Source organism: Rhinopithecus bieti, unplaced genomic scaffold, assembly GCF_001698545.2.
Source record: "Rhinopithecus bieti isolate Rb0 unplaced genomic scaffold, ASM169854v2 scaffold_3043, whole genome shotgun sequence".
Classification (NCBI taxonomy): Eukaryota; Metazoa; Chordata; class Mammalia; order Primates; family Cercopithecidae; genus Rhinopithecus; species Rhinopithecus bieti.
In genome coordinates this window covers 2,875,647-2,894,207 of record NW_016804580.1, presented here as the reverse complement: position 1 = coordinate 2,894,207, position 18,561 = coordinate 2,875,647, and the positions used below count along the sequence as shown (strand labels likewise).

General features: G+C 39.1%; 1 protein-coding gene across 3 annotated transcripts in view; it reads left to right on the top strand.

Annotated features, from left to right (window-relative positions):
• Positions 1–3,700: 3,700 nt before the first annotated feature.
• NSUN6 (NOP2/Sun RNA methyltransferase 6) overlaps positions 3,701–18,561 on the top strand; it is an 82,023-nt gene continuing 67,162 nt past the window's right edge. For 2 of the 3 annotated variants that reach the window (XR_001884921.1, XM_017869220.1), the window contains exons 1-3: positions 3,701–5,123; positions 7,584–7,739; positions 11,225–11,304. Coding sequence is in view for 2 of the 3 variants with exons in the window: in XM_017869220.1 (XP_017724709.1) it covers positions 5,049–5,123; positions 7,584–7,739; positions 11,225–11,304 (311 nt within the window). In the remaining variant the exon portion in view is untranslated. The remainder of the gene's footprint in view (positions 5,124–7,583; positions 7,740–11,224; positions 11,305–18,561) is intronic. The other variant, XM_017869221.1, reaches the window with a different exon arrangement.

The following is an 18,561-nucleotide window of genomic DNA, read 5'->3' as shown; positions in this document are numbered from 1 at the left end:
TCAGTCAGATGGTTGGATTTTAACCTTGGCAACGTGGACTTTTAACATGCCAAACTGTTGAGTTAACTTGTACAAGGAGAATGTATGACTTATGTCCTCCCAGTGCTATAAAGACTGTTTAAGACTTAGATACAGGATAATATGCTCCAACGTTACGACAATAAAGGCAAGTTTCATCCTCCTATGTAGAGGAAAAATAATATACTGAGCCTATGCAAACGTAACTTTCATGACTATCAGTTGAACCATAAATGTGAATAATTTTGTGTTTGTGTAAGTAATGGCTTAAAAGGACATTTTTAGTCCTAGCTTCATTATCACAAAACAAACTTTAGATTCTGTAACAGCTTCTTCAGCTTCTTGTTAGACATGGATGTAAACCACATTATGCTTTTTTTTTTTTTCTTTCAGATTTCTAAGAAACCATTTCTGAAAAGAAAGCATTTTGGTATGCAAGTGCAGAGACATTTGGCCGGGCGCCATGGCTCAGGCTTGTAATCCCAGCACTTTGCCAGGCCAAGGCGGATGGATCACGAGGTCAAGATATGGAGACCATCCTGGCCAGCATGGTGAAACCCTCTCTACTAAAAATACAAAAATTAGCCGGGTGTGGTGGCACGTGCCTGTAATCCCAGCTACTCGGGAGGCTGAGGCAGGAGAATTGCTTGAACCCCGGAGGCAGAGGTTGCAGTGAGCCGAGATCACACCACTGCACTCCAGGCTGGTGACAGAGCAAGACTCCATCTAAAAAAAATACAAAAAAGAAAGAAAATGCAGAGATTTGAAGCAAAAAAACTATAGATTTCTTAAACATTTTTATGATATTTTAGAGAGAGAATTATCCTACTACTTTTAACTAAGTGGAATGAATGTATTTATTTGAACATGGCTCTTGATATTTTTATTGGTTTTGCTTCTTTGAAATTTCAGAAAACTTTAGTGTTGAAGTTTTCAATTTGTTAAAATTTACTTTTAACACCGTTCTTATGACCTGTTCTAATCACCGTTCTTACCTGACAGTGAGACTGTTCTAATATTTTAAAAATATTTTTTCATATTTAAAAGTTTTATTTGGAAATCTAAAATTTTTACAAACTGAAGGGAAAGAAAACTAGCCACAATTATCAAAAGTATTATGATTGATTAACAGAATATAGTTGTGTATTACCTAAACAGAAATCATACTGATGTACCTGTTGATCTATTAGAAAAAATACGTTCAATTACATTTTGTAGGACAGGCGCGGTGGCTTATGCCTGTGATGCTAGCACTTTGGGAGGCCAAGGCAGGTGGACTGCTTGAGTCCAGGAATTTTAGATCAACTTGGACAACATGGGGAAATCCTGTCTCTACAAACAATACAAAAATTAGCTGGATGTGGTGGTACACATGTGTAGTCCTAACTAATGGGGTGGCTGAAGCAAGAGGCTCATTTGAGCCAAGGAGGTCAAGATTGCAGTGGGCTAAGATCGTGCCTCTGGACTCCAGCCTCGGTGACAGAGTGAGACCCTGTCTGAACCAAAAAAAAAAAAAAAAAAGGATTATAACTAATTAAGTGTTCATTGGAAATAACTTCCTTTAATTAAATTGGAATCCCAGTAAAATCTCTGTCCAGTTCAACAAAATATTTTAAAGAGTTCAAGGAAGAAAAATGTCAAACAACTTGGGAATTTAAAAAATAAAACTATAGTATGTTTTTAAAAGGAACTATTATAAACTACAGATAATACTTGGAAGAGCTAGGTGTAGCTGTATTTGAATTCAATTTATTACTCATACAACTCTGATCAATTTGTCCATTACTTTTTAAAAATGTAATCTCACTCTGTCCCCTAGCCTGGAGTGCAGTGGCGTGATGTCAGCTCACTACAACCTCTGCCTGCCGGGTTCAAGCGATTCTCCTGCCTCAGTCTCCTGAGTAGCTGGGATTACAGGCACACACCACCATGCCCGGTTAAGTTTTGTATTTTTAGTAGAGATGGGGTTTCACCATGTTGATCAGGCTTGAACTCTGACCTCATGATCCACCTGTCTCAGCCTCCCAAAGTGCTGGCACCATTTTTTAGCTTTTCTCAACCTTTAAGGTAATGCCCATTGTGATTTTAGTTTAGTTGATCAGTCTCCAGACTAGGTGTGACTGATACATTTCCCGTCAGAAAATTCTCCCTGCCATATGGTCTGAAATCAATATGATCTCCTTTCATAAATATCTATTGAGAGACCAACAATTTTTTGATGCTGTAAGTAATATAAAAGAAATTCACATCTCGCTCCTGTCATTTCGAAAAGTATATTGACAAGTTTCTGACAAAGTTGCTTTATGTTTACAAAGAGAAGCCATAATATCCTGAGTTTCAAAACATCTACTGGATCAAAATAGCCATAGGTCTGTGACTTTGGTCTTATTCAATCAATGAGAATTGACCTCTCTTCTGTAGTTTAGGGCTCAATGTGACCAGCCTTCCTACATTTGATAAATGCTCTTTCCAACAGGTACTTCAAAGCTTCCATCATCAACACATGTAGTCCTTGAGGGGCTTGGCTGCTCAGTGGCAGTCATGGTGGCTTATAAATTACCCATTTATAGTAGGTTTTTGGCTTTTGAAGCTGAGTCAATTTCTTGAAGTTTCTGGTCCTCTCTTCTCTGGAAACAGCTTTGCCCCTCTTTAATACAGTTCCATTCCTTTGGATGGACCCTCTTACATTTCCTAAACACCTGAAATCTTCACTCCTCCCTTAGATAAAAAAACTCTCTTGACATGTCAGAATTTGGGTCACTTTAGTTCTTTCCTCACAAATGACTTCACTATCCTATAGCCATTCCTTCAGTACATGTATGATAATACTTGTATGATGATACTATCTAACATTTACAGAGGACTTTGTTCTAGCACTGTTTAAAGCACTCTACCTAATTTGTTTGGTTTATAGTAAAATTATGAAGCAGGAGCTATTATTTGTATTTCACAGATGAAGAAATTGAAGTGCAAAGAACTTTAATACTTTGCCTGAGGTTGCAAGAACTGGAATCTGCACCCTAGTAGCTTAACACCAGAGGTCAAATTCTTAACCACTGCAAAGATGGTTAAGATATAGACCGTGTGTGGCACTAGTGAAGTAATTTCTGGCCATTAGTGGTGCTATGGTCACCATGAAATTGAGGCTACAGAAATTCCTTTGGAAATGTCTGATTTAGACATCACTTTCAGATGTTTTAGCCATGAAAGAATCTCATGGATTTATTGCAGAAATATGCGATGGTCAAAGACAAGGTATTGGCTCTGGAAGCCAAATTACTAGTCTTTATCCTGGCTTTTTATTTGTGAGACCATGGAGAGTCGTTTCAACCCTGGGAACCCTGATTTACTCTTTAAAAACAGAGAAAATAGGCTGGGCGCGGTGGCTCACGCCTATAATCCCATGGGAGGCTAGGCAGTCAGATCACTTGAAGTCAGGAGTTTGAGACCAGCCTGGTCAGCATGGTGAAGCCCTGTCTTTACTAAAAATACAAAAATTAGCTGGGCCTGGTGGCACATGCCTGTAATTTTAGCTACTCTGGAGGCCGAGGCAGGAGAATCTCTTGAACCAAGAGGTGGAGGTTGCAGTGAGTCAAGATCCCACCATTCCACTCCAGCCTGGGCGACAGAGACTCTGTCTCCAAAAAAAAAAAAAAAAAAAAAAGAGAGAAAATGATAAACACGTTGCAGGTTGTTGCATGGTATAATGGTCACACATTATTTTCTACTCTTTCTGGTAAAGAGTTGGTGTGTCATAGAAAGTACCTGTTCTGTGTGTGTGTCTGTGTGTATAATTCGGTGTGAAAATTAAAGAGAAACAAACAAAAAAAACCCTTTCCTATAGTTACGTGTAAATTAGCATGGTGTGCTGCAAAAAACGTGTCAAGGTGATAGGAGAATTCTTTTGACTTTCCTGTACAATTATAAAATGATTCAGTGAGTTTGGTTAGGTATCCTCCTTCTCTGAATCTATATCCCTGTCTGCTTATGACCAAAAAAAGAAAAAAAAATGGCAAAGGTCTCTCAAGCTCTAAAGAATATGTCAACTATGATACAAGTAGCAGTTAGCCTTATAACTAACTGTAAACAGTATCTGTGGATTTTAAGGTTTACCTGAGCATTGGCTATTAACACACCATTAACCCAACTTTCAAAAATATGAACTCTATAAACTTCACAACTGAAGTCAGATCTGTATGCCTGAGAAAGGTAAAATCATTTCATGAACTCAAACGGTGGTGATGCGCCCAAATTCTGGCCTCATCCTTTAATTGGAGGACATCCCGCAGGACAGCAACTGGGCTCTGCCTTTTTTCAGGCAGCAACATCTTCCACTCAACCCACACCATTTGACAGTTCCCCACTGCCCCTGGCACCCAGCCCTCCGGTACCAGGAACTAAATATCCTTGTCCATTCCGCCAGCGGCCACTGCCTACGTAACCCGAGGCAGGTGAAAGCGCCTCACGCTGAGTTAGGAACCTCCGGGGGCGGGGCGTGGCGTGGCGTGGCGTGGCGTAGCGTAGCGTAGCGTAGCGTTGGGGAAACTTGGGCCTGCGGATTGGGATACCGGAAAGGGAGGGGTGGGCCGCAGGCGCCGGACGTGACGTAAGCCGGAAGCGACTTTCAGCCGAGAAATAGGGGCGCGTATTTGGAAATTGATAGAAAAGATAATGCGAGCGAGCTGCTGTCAGCCTGGCCTAGTGATCTGCTTCCGTTTCACCACAGATTCAGTTATTAAGCATTTTTTTCTTTTTTTGGTTCTTTGCAACGTGAGCGGCATTGGCTCAGTGATTTCCGTGAGCATCTCCACGAGAAAACATTGCCTGGATGAGGTGCGGTGGAAGCCAGGCAGCCCCTTCTAATCGGCTAGGCTTGAGAAAGCGTGTACCTCTGCATTTCCGAAATTAACTCAGCGTGATCGGCAGGATTTTCCGGAGCATCTGGTGTCAAGACACTCATCACTATTAATTCGGAAAGAAAACACCGTTTTCCAGCATTTCTTTTGGTGGAGAACTAAGCAACAGGAAAAATGTCTATTTTCCCTAAGATATCTTTGAGACCCGAGGTTGAAAACTATCTTAAGGAAGGCTTTATGAATAAGGAGGTAGGTCAGGTAAAGATGTTAGATGATATTTTGCAAAAACTCAAATATTCACACACTCTAGAGAAATAGAAAAAAGTGTAAAGGGAAATCTTGACAGCCATCGTTTCTTACTACTTGTCAAGTGTAAAAATACCAATATGTTTCTACAGGTATTAAAGCTTACTGAGATTCAAAGTGAATAAGGTGTATGTTTTAACATTTAGGAGTGGAAAAGAAGGGGAAAAACGCATGTGCCTGTCAAGCATGACACAAAGGGTTACAAGGATGAACAAGAAAAAGTCCGTGTCTTCAAGAACTCAAGTCGAATTTTAAAAGAGCGCTCGCTTTGGCACTCAAGTGAAAAGGATTCTGTAATATTTTCAGTGCCTCTTAAATGTCAACAGTTGTGTTAGGTTATTTGCATCTTTACTCCTCACAATCCTAGAGGTTTGTTCCTATTTTAATAGATAAGAAAACTGACTGTTAAAGGAATTGTTAACTGACCCAAGTTGACACGGCTATCAAGTAACCATTGAAATCTGGAGGGAAAGAGTTCAGGTGTAATGAACAACGGTACAGCTTTATGAATCTCAGGCACTTGATTTGCCTTGTAAATTACGTGGCTTAACCTCGATTTTCTCTTCTGTGAAAATTGAGAATGGTTAAAATATCTTACCAGGTTGTTTTAGGATCTTAAACGTAAGTAAATACAAGTAGCATTGTTTTGGCATGTAAGTCCTCAAAAAATGTTAATTTTGTTTGCTAAAGTCCTCACTAAATGTTGACTGTCTTTGATTGCAAAGCCTGTTGTCTATTCCACTTTACCATGCTGCCTCTGAGCAACTTTGTTTTTTCTAAATCTTTAATTTTTTAGTCAAATTAAAAATATTTTACCAGGTTGTTTTAGGATATTAAACGTAAATGAAAACAACTAGCATTGTTTTGGCATGTAAGTCTTCAAAAAATGTTAATTTTGTTTGCTATTGGCGGTGCCTGCCACGGAAGTCCTCAGTAAATGTTGATTGTCTCTGATTGCAAAGCCTGTCCTCTCTTCCACTTTACCACGTTACCTCTAAGCAAATTTTTTTTGAAATCCTTAGTTTTTTTTAGTCGGGTTACCACCACTTAAATGTTGCCCATTTTTGAATATGTTATTGAAGCCATGCCTTTTAGATTTGATTTCTATGTTTCATTTCCAAAGATTATGTTGAGAGACTAGACTGTATGGAAAGATAAAATATATTCTGTTGATTTCAAGGGACTTAAAATATAAGGCACATATTAAGAGAAGTAGGGGCATTCCACAATTTTTTTCAGCAGATTTTAAAATGGAGAACATTGTTTTATAAAGAATATCCAAACATCTTTCTTTTGACATTCCTTCTGCCTCAGAGCCTCATCAATGGTATGGTTTTACAAAATGGAAAGCTATGCCTTTGTGAAAAGTATTGAAGGAAAAGGAATATTAAGTTTTATGCCTTTTTTTTTTTTTTTTTGAGACAGGGTCTCGCTCTGTTGCCCAGGCTGGAGTGCAGTGACGTGATTACAGCTCACTGCTGCTTCGACCTCTGGGACTCAAGTGATCCTGTCACTTCAGTCTCCCGAGTAGCTGGGACCTCAGACAGGGGCCACCACTCTGGCTAATAATATTTGTATTGTTTGTAGAGATGGGGTTGCACCATGTTGCCCAGGCTGAAAGTTCAGCTTTGATAAGACTAAACCTTGAGAAAGTATGAATACTTTTAAGGCTAGTGGATGAGTAGGCTGACAAGTGGTTTGTGAAGATTCTCTAAAGCAGGGTTTAGTCAAATAGGAAAAAAAAATATGTTATTTGAAAAGGTTCGGTTAATTACAAGGGAATATTGTTGTTTGAGTCTTTATACTGTCATATCTGACAAGTGTCTTTGCTACTCATCTTTTTTGGACAATATATATTTGTTACATTTAATAATACCGTATTAAAAAGCTGATGTCCTAGGGGAATCTTTGTATGACAGTGACTATATCAATGTTACTTACTCTTTAAATATTGGTGTTTTAAAAGGATACCACCCAGTTTGCTGTTGGAGTTGATGTTAGCTAATTAGCTAACATCTAGCTAACTTGGATAAAATGTTAGCTCTACAGAGATACTGTAATGGTAATGCATTATAAATAGACTGAATTTTTGAATTTATGTGAGTAAATGTAGCAGATATTAATATTTGGAAAATGTGCATAATGCTTTGAAGTTTAGGCAATGTTTTTCTAAGCCCTTTATTTCAGGCATTTTCTTAGATGTTTATTACCACGTTTAAGCCCAAGAACCCCGTGAAGTATTACTATTTCCTTAGTGCTATTAACATATAAACAATACAGCAAAATAGAATGGAGCTGAACAATTGCTAAGCAATGTTTCATTAGATGGAATTAATATATAGGCGTGTTCTGCTGACTATTTTTAATTCTCAGGAAATTTAAACATTAATTTCTTCTTTTTAGATTGTGACGGCTTTAGGTAAACAAGAAGCAGAAAGGAAGTTTGAAACTTTGTTAAAACACCTGTCACATCCTCCGTCGTTCACAACTGTCAGAGTGAATACACATTTAGCCTCAGTACAACATGTGAAAAATCTGTTACTTGATGAACTTCAGAAGGTTTGTGGAAATTTTCTGTCATTTGTACATAATTGCATTTTTGCAGTCTGCCATGTTCTCCATTAAAATCTTATGAATGATATAATACACTTCCAATTTTATAGATAAGGAGATTGAGGATCATGAATGGTAAATTCTTCAAAATTATCCTAGGTGGTAATGCTAGAACTTGAACCTAGTACTTCTGATTCTAAATTTATTCATTTTTGGTGACTAAATAACTCTTAATCCCCTCTGGGCTGCATTAAACTGGGCCTTAGTAGCTTCATCATTAAAATATATGTGAAGAAGTCCAGCCTAACCTTAAAAACCTGTGGCTTTGTAATAAGCAGCATATAATGACCAGGAAGACAGATGGTATAGCTGAGGTAAGCCCAGAGATAAGGAGGTACATACTAAGTACCTGTGAGATTATATTGTTAATTGACATAAAAAATAGATGTTGGGCCAGGCGTGGTGGCTCACGCCTGTAATCCTAGCACTTTGGGAGGCTGAAGTGGGTGGATCACATGAGGCCAGGACTTTGGGACCAGCTTGGCCAGCATGGCGAAATCCTGTCTCTACTAAAAATACAAAAAAATTAGTCAGGCATGATGGCGCATGCTTATGATCCCAGCTGCTCAGGAGGCTGAGGCATGAGAATCCCTTGAACTCAGGAGGTGGAGGTTGCAGTGAGCCAACATTGCATGACTGCACTCCACCTTGGGTAATGGAATGAGACTCTGTCTCAAAAAAAAAAAAAAAAAAAAAAATGCTGAGCGCCTTATGTTTCATAAAACCAGGAAATTACAACAAGATAATTAATCTGAATCTATTTTCAATGTAAAACAGCATGAGACTTTTTTTCATCCAACCAATAAAATAGTTTTGGAAAAATATTCCTCTTACAGATGAAAACAGTATTATAAAATGGCATTTATGGCCGGGCGCGGTGGCTCAAGCCTGTAATCCCAGCACTTTGGGAGGCCGAGACGGGCAGATCACGAGGTCAGTAGATGGTGACAGACTATCCTGGCTAACACGGTGAAACCCCGTCTCTACTAAAAAAAAATACAAAAAACTAGCCGGGCGAGTCGGCGGGCGCCTGTAGTCCCGGCTACTCCGGAGGCTGAGGCAGGAGAATGGCGTAAACCGGAGAGGCGGAGCTTACAGTGAGCTGAGATCCGGCCACTGCACTCCAGCCTGGGCGACAGAGCGAGACTCTGTCTCAAAAAAAAAAAAAAATGGCATTTATGACTTCTAAGCAGAAAAGTATTTGAGTTCTCTTGTTTATATTTTTTTTAGTTACCTTGTATATACTTTTTTGCTTTTGAAAGCTTTGCCTTATATGTTTCTTACTCTGTACACTGAAATTTACCTCAGAAGAAATGTAGGATGTGGAAAAATAGATGCTGAGAGGTACCACATAAATTGCATATTGTAGTTATTCAGTGACTTGTAACATGTAACTAACTGGTGGGTGTCAGCAGACTCATTTCTGCCTGATTTGTATCTGAACTAAACGCAAGAGGCAACCATCATTAAAGGGTTTCCATTTGTAAATCACAAGCTGTGTTTAGTTATTTGGGAAACTTCAGAAAATTATCACTGAGTCACTTATCCCCTTTTAAAAAATCTCTCTATTACATTTATGGATTTTGTCATACTCTCCTTAAGAACAATTCTAGGCCGGACGCTGTGGCTCAAGCCTGTAATCCCAGCACTTTGGGAGGCGGAGACGGGCGGATCACAAGGTCAGGAGATCGAGACCATCCTGGCTAACACGGTGAAACCTCGTCTGTAACTACCAAAATACAAAAAACTAGCCGGGCGAGGTGGCGGGCGTCTGTAGTCCCAGCTACTCGGAGGGCTGAGCAGGAGAATGGCGTTAATTCCCGGGAGGCGATGCTTGCCAGTGAGCTGAGATCCGGCCACTGCACTCCAGCCCGGGCTACAGAGCGAGACTCCGTCTAAAAAAAAAAAAAAAAAAAAAAAAAAAGGAACAATTCTTATAACTACCAAGTTGTAGACTAGACAAACCATGTCAGGAAGAAAGCAGGCAGCTATGGCATCTCGGAGTGTATGACACCAACCTTAGGTATAATAAATTAAATAAGACTTTAAAAAAATTAATCTGATTTTTATTGATAGTGTAATCTTATTGAGAGTAATTCCACAGGCATAAACAAAGTACGTTGCCCTAAGGGGCAACTAAAATCATTACTTTTCCATAGTCATGCATATGTTTTCAGCTAAACAAAAGGAAACTGTTCTGAGGCCCGCTGGAAGTATCCATAACTCAGATCCAGACTTTTTTTTTTTCTGAGAAGGAGTCTCACTCTGTTGCCCAGGCTGTAGTGCGGTGGTGTGATCTTGGCTCACTGCAACCTCTCCTTCCTGTGTTCAAGCGATTCTCCTGCCTCAGACTTCCAAGTAGCTGGGACTACAGATGCCCACCACATTTTTGTATTTTTAGTAGAGATGAGGTTTCATTATATTGGCCAGGCTGGTCTCGAACTCCTGACCCGTGATCTGCCCACCTCGGCCTCCCAAACTGCTGGGATTACAGGTGTGAGCCACTGCACCCAGCCTTATTATTTTTTTCCATAACAAATGATTTCCAGAACCTGGATATTATAGTACTCTAGTCTGGATATACAAGATCCCATGGGCTGGGATCAGTCACTCTGGGCTTTGGGCCCCTTTCCTTGAAGGTTAACGTTGTACAGGGAAACTTGGGTCAAAGGCACTAGACAGGAAACTGATAGTAAAGCAGTACCCGATTCTAGCAAGAAAGAGTACTTGGAGGAGGCTTTAGGCTGTGGATTTTCTTTCTCCTTTCATGTTGAAAAGTTCATGTGTCCTAAAGTAATGTTTGTTGATTTCTGTGGTATAAATACTCACCTGGTTCCTTGGTAGCTACACGCATGACCATGGAATTGGAAAGAGATGCATGCAGTGACTCTCCTGAGCTGGTGTGAGCCGGCTCCCGCACCTGTACCTGCTTTCAGTGTGACAGTCTTCCGGTTCCCTTATAATAGAGAATACTGAAAATCGCGAACCTCTACCATAAACATTTCTTTTCCTCACCAAAACTGACTTGGATGCCAGTGTTAATTGTGTATATTAGGTAGTATTTATTAATAGTAATCTCAGTCTTTAACATCCTATTCAGAAATTTTTCTTAAAGGAATACTACATAAAATTCTATATTAAATAAAAGTTTTTAAAGTAAATCATTTAAGGTAACCACAGTTTGTGTTTATGATGCCAAATAGTAAGCAAAATTGAGTCTTATAAAGAAGTCAGGATACTTCAGAATTAAAATAGAGAAAACACTGTTGTTTTGAGTCTTTTGGATTTTTACGGTATCCCGTGGAATAAAGTGAAAGTACCCCAGAGCTACTAGGGCTTCATGCTGTGGTAGATGATGATACTGAAAAGTTACATAAGTTGAAATGTTTCAGATGTATGAATTGCTTTATAATCATGTTTATTTTTAACAGCAGTTTAACGGATTAAGTGTTCCTATTCTTCAGCATCCAGACCTTCAGGATGTCTTACTTATTCCTGTTATTGGACCCAGGTTTGTAAGAACTTCATTTCCAAATTATATTCTTCTCAATAAAAGTTTGTCACAGGGAGCTTTTTAACTGTTCGGTGATAATACTAAGTTTCCCCATTGTTAGCAACTTTCTATAGATAACAGGAATTCAAAAATTTAGAAATGCAGACTTTAGACCCTGTCATGGAAAATAATACAAAAAAAGACTAGGAATGGGCCCAAGGACCTTGAGAATAATGTATTTTAGGTCCATTCAGTGCAGTGATGTTTTTCCCCTCCTCTTTCTGCAAAGTTTTATTTCATTTGTTTACTTGTATTTCATATGAATTTTCAGTGCTAAATTAAAACTTTTTTTTTTGAGCTGCAGCAAAAATATAGAGTAACCTATTTTCTACTTTCATAGCTGATATGTTTGTAGAATTTTATTTGTTGAGACAGTGTCTTGCTCTGTTACCCAGGCTGCAATGCAGGGGCACAATGATTGCAGGCTCAAACTTGTGGGCTCAGGCAATTATACCACCTCAGCTTCTGAGTAACTGGGACTACAGGTGTGCACCACTGCACCTGGCTCATTTATTTTTTATTTTGTAGAAACAGTCTCACTATGTGACTGCTATTGAACTCCTAGCCTTAAACAATCCTCCCACCTCAGCCTTCCAAAGTATTAGGATTACCAATGTGAGCCATCTCTCGCAGCCTATAAAATTTTATTCATAATTCGACAGTTATGTTAAACTACTATGTGCCATTTATGTTCTGCTCTTTTATGTATTTGGAAAGCATATGTTTGAAAATTGGAAAATAGGTTTTCAGGCTGGATCCAGTGGCTTACCTACGCCTGTTATCCCAGCACTTTGGGAGGCTGAGGTAGGCGGATCCCTTGACCCCAAGGGTTGGAGACCAGTCTGGGCAACATGGCAAAACCCCACATCTACTGAAAGAAATTACAAAAATTAGCTACAGGTGGTGTACACCTGTAGTCATAGCTATTCAGGAGGCTGAGGTGGAAGGATTGTTTGAGCCTGGGAGGTGGAGGCTACAGTGAGTCATGATTGTGCCACTGCAATCCAGCCTGGGAGACAGAGCGGGACCTTGTCTCAAAAAAAAAAAAAAAAAAAGAAGGAAAAATAAGTTTTCATAGTATAATGATTATAATAGAGTTTTATTCCTATGGAACGTTTTAAAATTCCTAATTATGGTCTAAAATCTTTTCAAACTCCTAAGAGTTATGATAAATATAGAAACGCTTTTGTTAAAACTTTGAGTGGGCAGCAATAGAGCAGTGGCTTAATAAACTATGATTTGTCCATGCAATGGGGTAGTATATGGCCTTTAATATGGGAGAATTATACATACCAATCAGAGAAGATGTTTATGATCAGTTGTTAAATATCAGAAGCAAATTGCCATACTTGGGATAATTACTTTTTTTGCAATTAAAAAAAGTACACAACTATGCATTTATGTATATTTATATACATGTAAAAAAAAGTCTGGCACCTGTAACATACCCAGCTTTTAATAGTGGTTGACTCTGAGGAAGCTAGATTGGGAGAGAGGGGAGAAATAAAAGAAAATTTTATGTGTAATATTTTGTTTTATTTTTTACTGTAAGAATGTATTTTGCAATTAAAGTTGATTTGTATAGGCTTCTCATTCTATTTAGTTTAATTTTAAAGTTTTTCATCTTCTATTCAGTTTTTTAAAGGTGAAATTTACATATAGTGAAACGAAGAGATCTTAAATGTATAGTTTGTTGAGTTTTGACAACTATATACAACTGTGCAGCCAAGACACACCGCAGTCAAGATAGAGCATTTCCATTATCCCAGAAACATCTCTTGTACTCAGCTACCCTACCAGGAAACTGCTCTTCTTATTTCTGTCATCTCTTAGTTTTGGACCAGTTAGTTGCTAGTATAATAGACCATAATCACAAATCTTTGGAGGTTACTACACTCCTTATGAGGATGCAAAATTGTACTTATTTAGGTTCAAACTTTGGACATTTCTTACTCTGTTAAATACCTCTTCTTTATTCTTTAGTTTTGTTTAGTTTCTTAGAGTTCCATTAGGTTTTTCTTTATAGAAGCAAGTAAAAATTAGAGTTGTACATAATATAAAAGTAATCATCTGTTACATCTCCTGTCCCACCTCCCAATTTTGTTTCTCTGAGCATCAAATTTGATTTTTTCTAGACCATCTCTATGCTTTTATCTGCATACATGAATGCACATGTACAGTCATTTGTACTCATTTTTAGAAAATAGAGAAGATTATAATGTTCTGCAATTTGCTTTTGTGTTTACTTAAAAATATATAATGGATATTGTTCTACGATTATATAACACTATTTCATTCTTTTAATGGCTGCATAAACAGTGTATTTTATCATTTAGCTCAGTTTTAATTTTCTATCCTCCATTGATAGACATTTAGTTTTTTCCTGTTTTCATTATTACCTGGTAATAATAATAATAAGTGTTGGAGTGGGTATTTGTGGACTTGCATAAGCATGTCTGCATAACAAAGTGTATATGACACAGAATAACCAGTTCAAAGGTCTGTGCTTATTTTAGTTGGAGACATATTACCAGATTACTCTCTACAAAGTTTTACCAGTTAATGTTTCAGCAGTGTATGAGAGATTTTGATGCTTGCATTCTCTTTTTTTTTTTTTTTTTTTTTGAGACGGAGTCTCGCTCTGTCGCCCAGGCTGGAGTGCAGTGGCCGGATCTCAGCTCACTGCAGGCTCCGCCTCCTGGGTTTATGCCATTCTCCTGCCTCAGCCTCCTGAGGAGCTAGGACTACAGGCGCCCACCACCTCACCTGGCTAGTTTTTTGTATTTTTTTAGTAGAGACGGGGTTTCACCGGGTTAGCAGGATGGTCTCGATCTCCTGACCTCGTGATCTGCCCACCTCGGCCTCCCAAAGTGCTGGGATTACGGGCTTGAGCCACCGCGCCCGGCCAATGCTTGCATTCTTGACAATACAGGCTATTTTAGGTCTCTAAAATATTTGGATGATTTAACTTTAATTATTTTCAATACTTACTTTTATGTGGCCTTAATCATCCTTTCATTCTGTTCTTTGTAGTGATCTAGGCTACTCATCAGAACATGAGTGAATGTATAAATACAAATGGTGAGCTGTTGCAGGGAAGCCTGAAAAAATCATTTAGGATTGTAAATTCACATACCTACCTTTCATTCCTAAAATGAATAAGTCAATTCCTTTTGTTTTTTTAACTCCTGATTTTATTAAGTATCTTTTTATTATTTATTATTTATTTATTTATTTTTTTGAGTTGGAGTTTCACTGTTGTTGCCCAGGCTGGAGTGCAATGGCACGATCTCAGCTCACCAAAACCTCCGCCTCCCGGGTTCAAGCGATTCTCCTGCCTCAGCCTCCTTAGTAGCTGGGATTACAGGCATGTGCCACCATGCCAAGCTAATTTTATATTTTTAGTAGAGATGGGGTTTCTCCATGTTGGTCAGGCTGGTCTTGAACTCCCGACCTCAGGTGATCTGCCCGCCTCCGCCTCCCAACGTGCTGGGATTACAGGCTTCAGCCATCATGCCCAGCAAGTATCTTTTAAAAAAATTTTTTTGTTTTTATTTTTTTGAGATGTAGTCTCAGTTTGTCGCCCAGGTTGGAGTGCAGTGATGTGACCTTGGTTCACTGAAACCTCAGCCTCCCAGGTTCAGGCAATTCTCCTGCTTCAGCCTCCTGAGTATCTGTGGCTACAGGCACGTGCCACCACACCTGGCTTAATTTTTGTATTTTTAGTAGAGACTGTGTTTCACCATATTGGCCAGGCTGGTTTCGAACTTCTGACTTCGCGATCTGCCTGCCTCACCCTCCCAAAGTGCTGGGATTACAGGCACAAGCCACTGTGCGCAGCCTATTAAGTCTCTTTAACTTTCCATTATGACAAATGAGGAGGTTCCTGGAGTTAAATTTTCCCTAAAATTCCTACCAGCTAATTTGTATTTACCGTTGTTTTTTTTTTTTTTTTTTTTTTTTTTTTTTTTTGAGACGAGGTCTCGCCGTGTTGTCCAGGCTGGTCTGGAACTCCTGTGCTCAAGTGATCCACCCTCCTCAGCCTCCCAAAGTGCTAGGATTACAAGTGCCACCCATCATGCCTGGCCAGTTTTTTTTTGTTGTTTGTTTTAACATTGTCAAGCTTTATAACATTGTTATTTCCCAAGTATCATTCACATGGATGCAGTGCTTGCTTTCAGTCCTTATGTCACAGTTTATTTCTCATTTCTTTATTAATGTCTTTGTTGGTGAGTACAGTCACTTAGCAGATCTCCCACACTCCCTGCCCTTTCCCAAAGTGTGCCTCTTATGTACTGTGTTACTTTCTTGGTTGAGAACGTCTGCCTGTTGCCTTTATGTTTATGCAACAAGTTGGCTGAGTCTGGTTGTTCCAGGCCACCTAGTATTTCCCTTAGCACTTTGTAGACATTGTTTTTATAACCTGTGGTATCAAATGTTATTGTGAAGAAATCTAAGACCCACCAGAAACTTTTCCTCTATCTAACAGTACCTTGTCTTCTGCTTGGAGATCTGTGGAATTCTTACTTACTGAACTTTAGATATTTGGCCAGTGTAATGCTTGGTTTTGATTATTTCCTCTTAGTTCTTTCTTTTTCGTTTTTTTGTTTTGACACGGAGGCTCACTCTGTCGCCCAGGCTGAAGTGCAGTGGCACGATCTTGGCTCACAGCAACCTCTGCCTCCCGGGTTCAAGTGATTCTCTTGCCTCATGCTCCCGAGTAGTTGAGATTACAGGTGCCCGCCACCACACCCAGCTAATTTTTTGTATTTTTAGTAGAGAGGGGCTTTCCCCTTGTCAGGCAGGCTGGTCTCGAACTCATGACCTCAAGTGATCCACCCGCCTAAGCCTCCCAAAGTGCCAGGATTACAGGCGTGAGCCACCTCACTAGGCCAACTTTGGCCGTCCGTTTCTTATTCTTAAACATTTCTTAAACACTGCTTTATTCTTTAGTTTTATTTAGTTTTCCTAAAGATAGTTCAGTTAGGTTTTTCTTTATAGAAGCAAGTGAAAACTAGAGTTGTACATAAATATGAAAGTAATCATCCATTACGTCTCCTGTCCCACCTCCCAATTTTGTTTCTCTGAGCATCAAATTTGATTTTTTCTGGACTGTCTCTGTGCTTACATCTGCATACGTGAATGCACATATACTGTCATTTGTACTCATTTTTAGAAAATAGAAAAGATTATAATGTTCTGCAATTTGCTTTTGTGTTCACTTAAAAATATATAGGATATCATCTGATGATTATATAACACTTTCATTCTTTTTAATGGCTACATAAACTATATTTTATCATTTAGCTCAGTTTAAATTTTCTGTCCTCCACTGATAGACATTTAGTTTTTTCCTGTTTTTCATAATTACCAGAAGTGTTGGAGTGAATATTTGTGGACTTGCGTAAGCATGTCTGTAGAACAAATATATCATGTTATGATATGAACACAACCAGATATGACACAGATGTAACACAGATATGACACAGCATAGTCAGTTCAAAGGTCTGTGCTTATTTTAGTTGGAGACATATTACCAGATTACCCTCTACAAAGTTTTACCAGTTTATGTTTCAGCAGTATATGAGAGATTTTGATGCTTTCATTCATGCCAATACTGGCCATAACTTTAAATTATTTTCAATACTTAATTTTACGTGACTTTAATCATCCTTTCATTCTGTTCTTTGTAGTGATCTAGGCAACTCATCAGAACATGAGTGAATGTATAAAATACAAATGGTGAGCTATTGCAGGGAAGCTTGAAAAAATCATTTAGGATTATAAATTCACATACCTACCTTTCACTCCTAAAAAGAAGCTGGGCGTGGTGGCTCACACCTATAATCCCAGCACTTTGGGAGGCCGAGGTGGGTGGCTCACCTGAGGTCGGAAGTTCGAGACCAGCCTGAGAAACATGGTGAAACCCTGTCTCTACTAAAAATGCAAAAATTAGCTGGGTGTGGTGGCGCATGCTTATAATCCCAGCTACTTGGGAGGCTGAGGAAGGAGACTCGCTTAAACCCAGGAGGCAGAGGTTGTAGTGAGCCGAGATCATGCATTGCAGTCGAGCCTTGATGACAAGACTGAAACTACATCTCAAATAAACAGTCAATTCCTTTTTGTTTTTTTTTTAACTCCTGATTTTATTAAGTATATATTTTTAAAATTATTTTTATTTTTTTGAGATGGACTCTCGGTCTGTCGCCCAGGCTAGAGTACAGTGATATAACCTTGGTTCATTGCAACCTCCGCCTCCCAGGTTCAAGCACTTCTCCTGCCTCAGCTTCCCGAGTAGCTGGGACTACAGGCGTGTGCTACCACACCCTACTAATTTTTGTATTTTTAGTAGAGTTGGGGTTTCACCATATTGGCCAGGCTGGTCTCAAACTCCTGACCTTGTGATCTGCCTGCCTCTACCTCCCAAAGTGCTGGGATTACAGGCGTGAGCCACTGTGCCCGGCCCAATAAGTCTCTTTTGACTTTCCATTTTAAGAAATGAGGAGGTTCCTGGAGTTAAATTTTCCCAAAAATTCCTACCAGCTAGTTTGTATTTACTGTTTTTCATTTTGTTTTGTTTTGTTTTTGAGATGGAGTCTCTGTGTTGCCCAGGCTGGTCTCGAACTGAGCTCAAGTGTTCCACCCTCCTCGGCCTCCCAAAGTGCTGGGATTACAAGCAGGAGCCACCATGCCAAGCCAGTTTTTTTTTTTTTTTTAACATTGTCAGGGTTTATAACATTGTTATTTCCCAAGTATTCACGTGGATGCAGTGCTTGCTTTCAGTCCTTATGTCACAGTTTATTTCTCATTTCTTTATCTTTATTAATATCTTTGTTGGTGAGTATAGTCACTTAGCAGATCTCCCGCACCCCCTGCCCTTTCCGGAAGTGTGCCTCTTATGTACCGTGTTACTTTCTTGCTTGAGAATGTCTGCCTGTTGCCTTTATGTTTACACGAGTTAGCTGAGTCTGGTTGTTCCAGGCCACCTAGTGTTTGTTTCCCTTAGCACTTTGTAGACATTGTTTTTATAACCTGTGGTATCAAATGTTACTGTGAAGAAACCTAAGGCCCACCAAAAACTTTTCCTCTATCTAACAGTACCTTGTCTTCTGCTTGGAGATCTGTGGAATTCTTAAGTATTGAACTTTAGACATTTGGCCTGTGTAATGCTTGATTTTGATTATTTCCTTAGTTCTTCTTCTCCTTTTTTAAAAA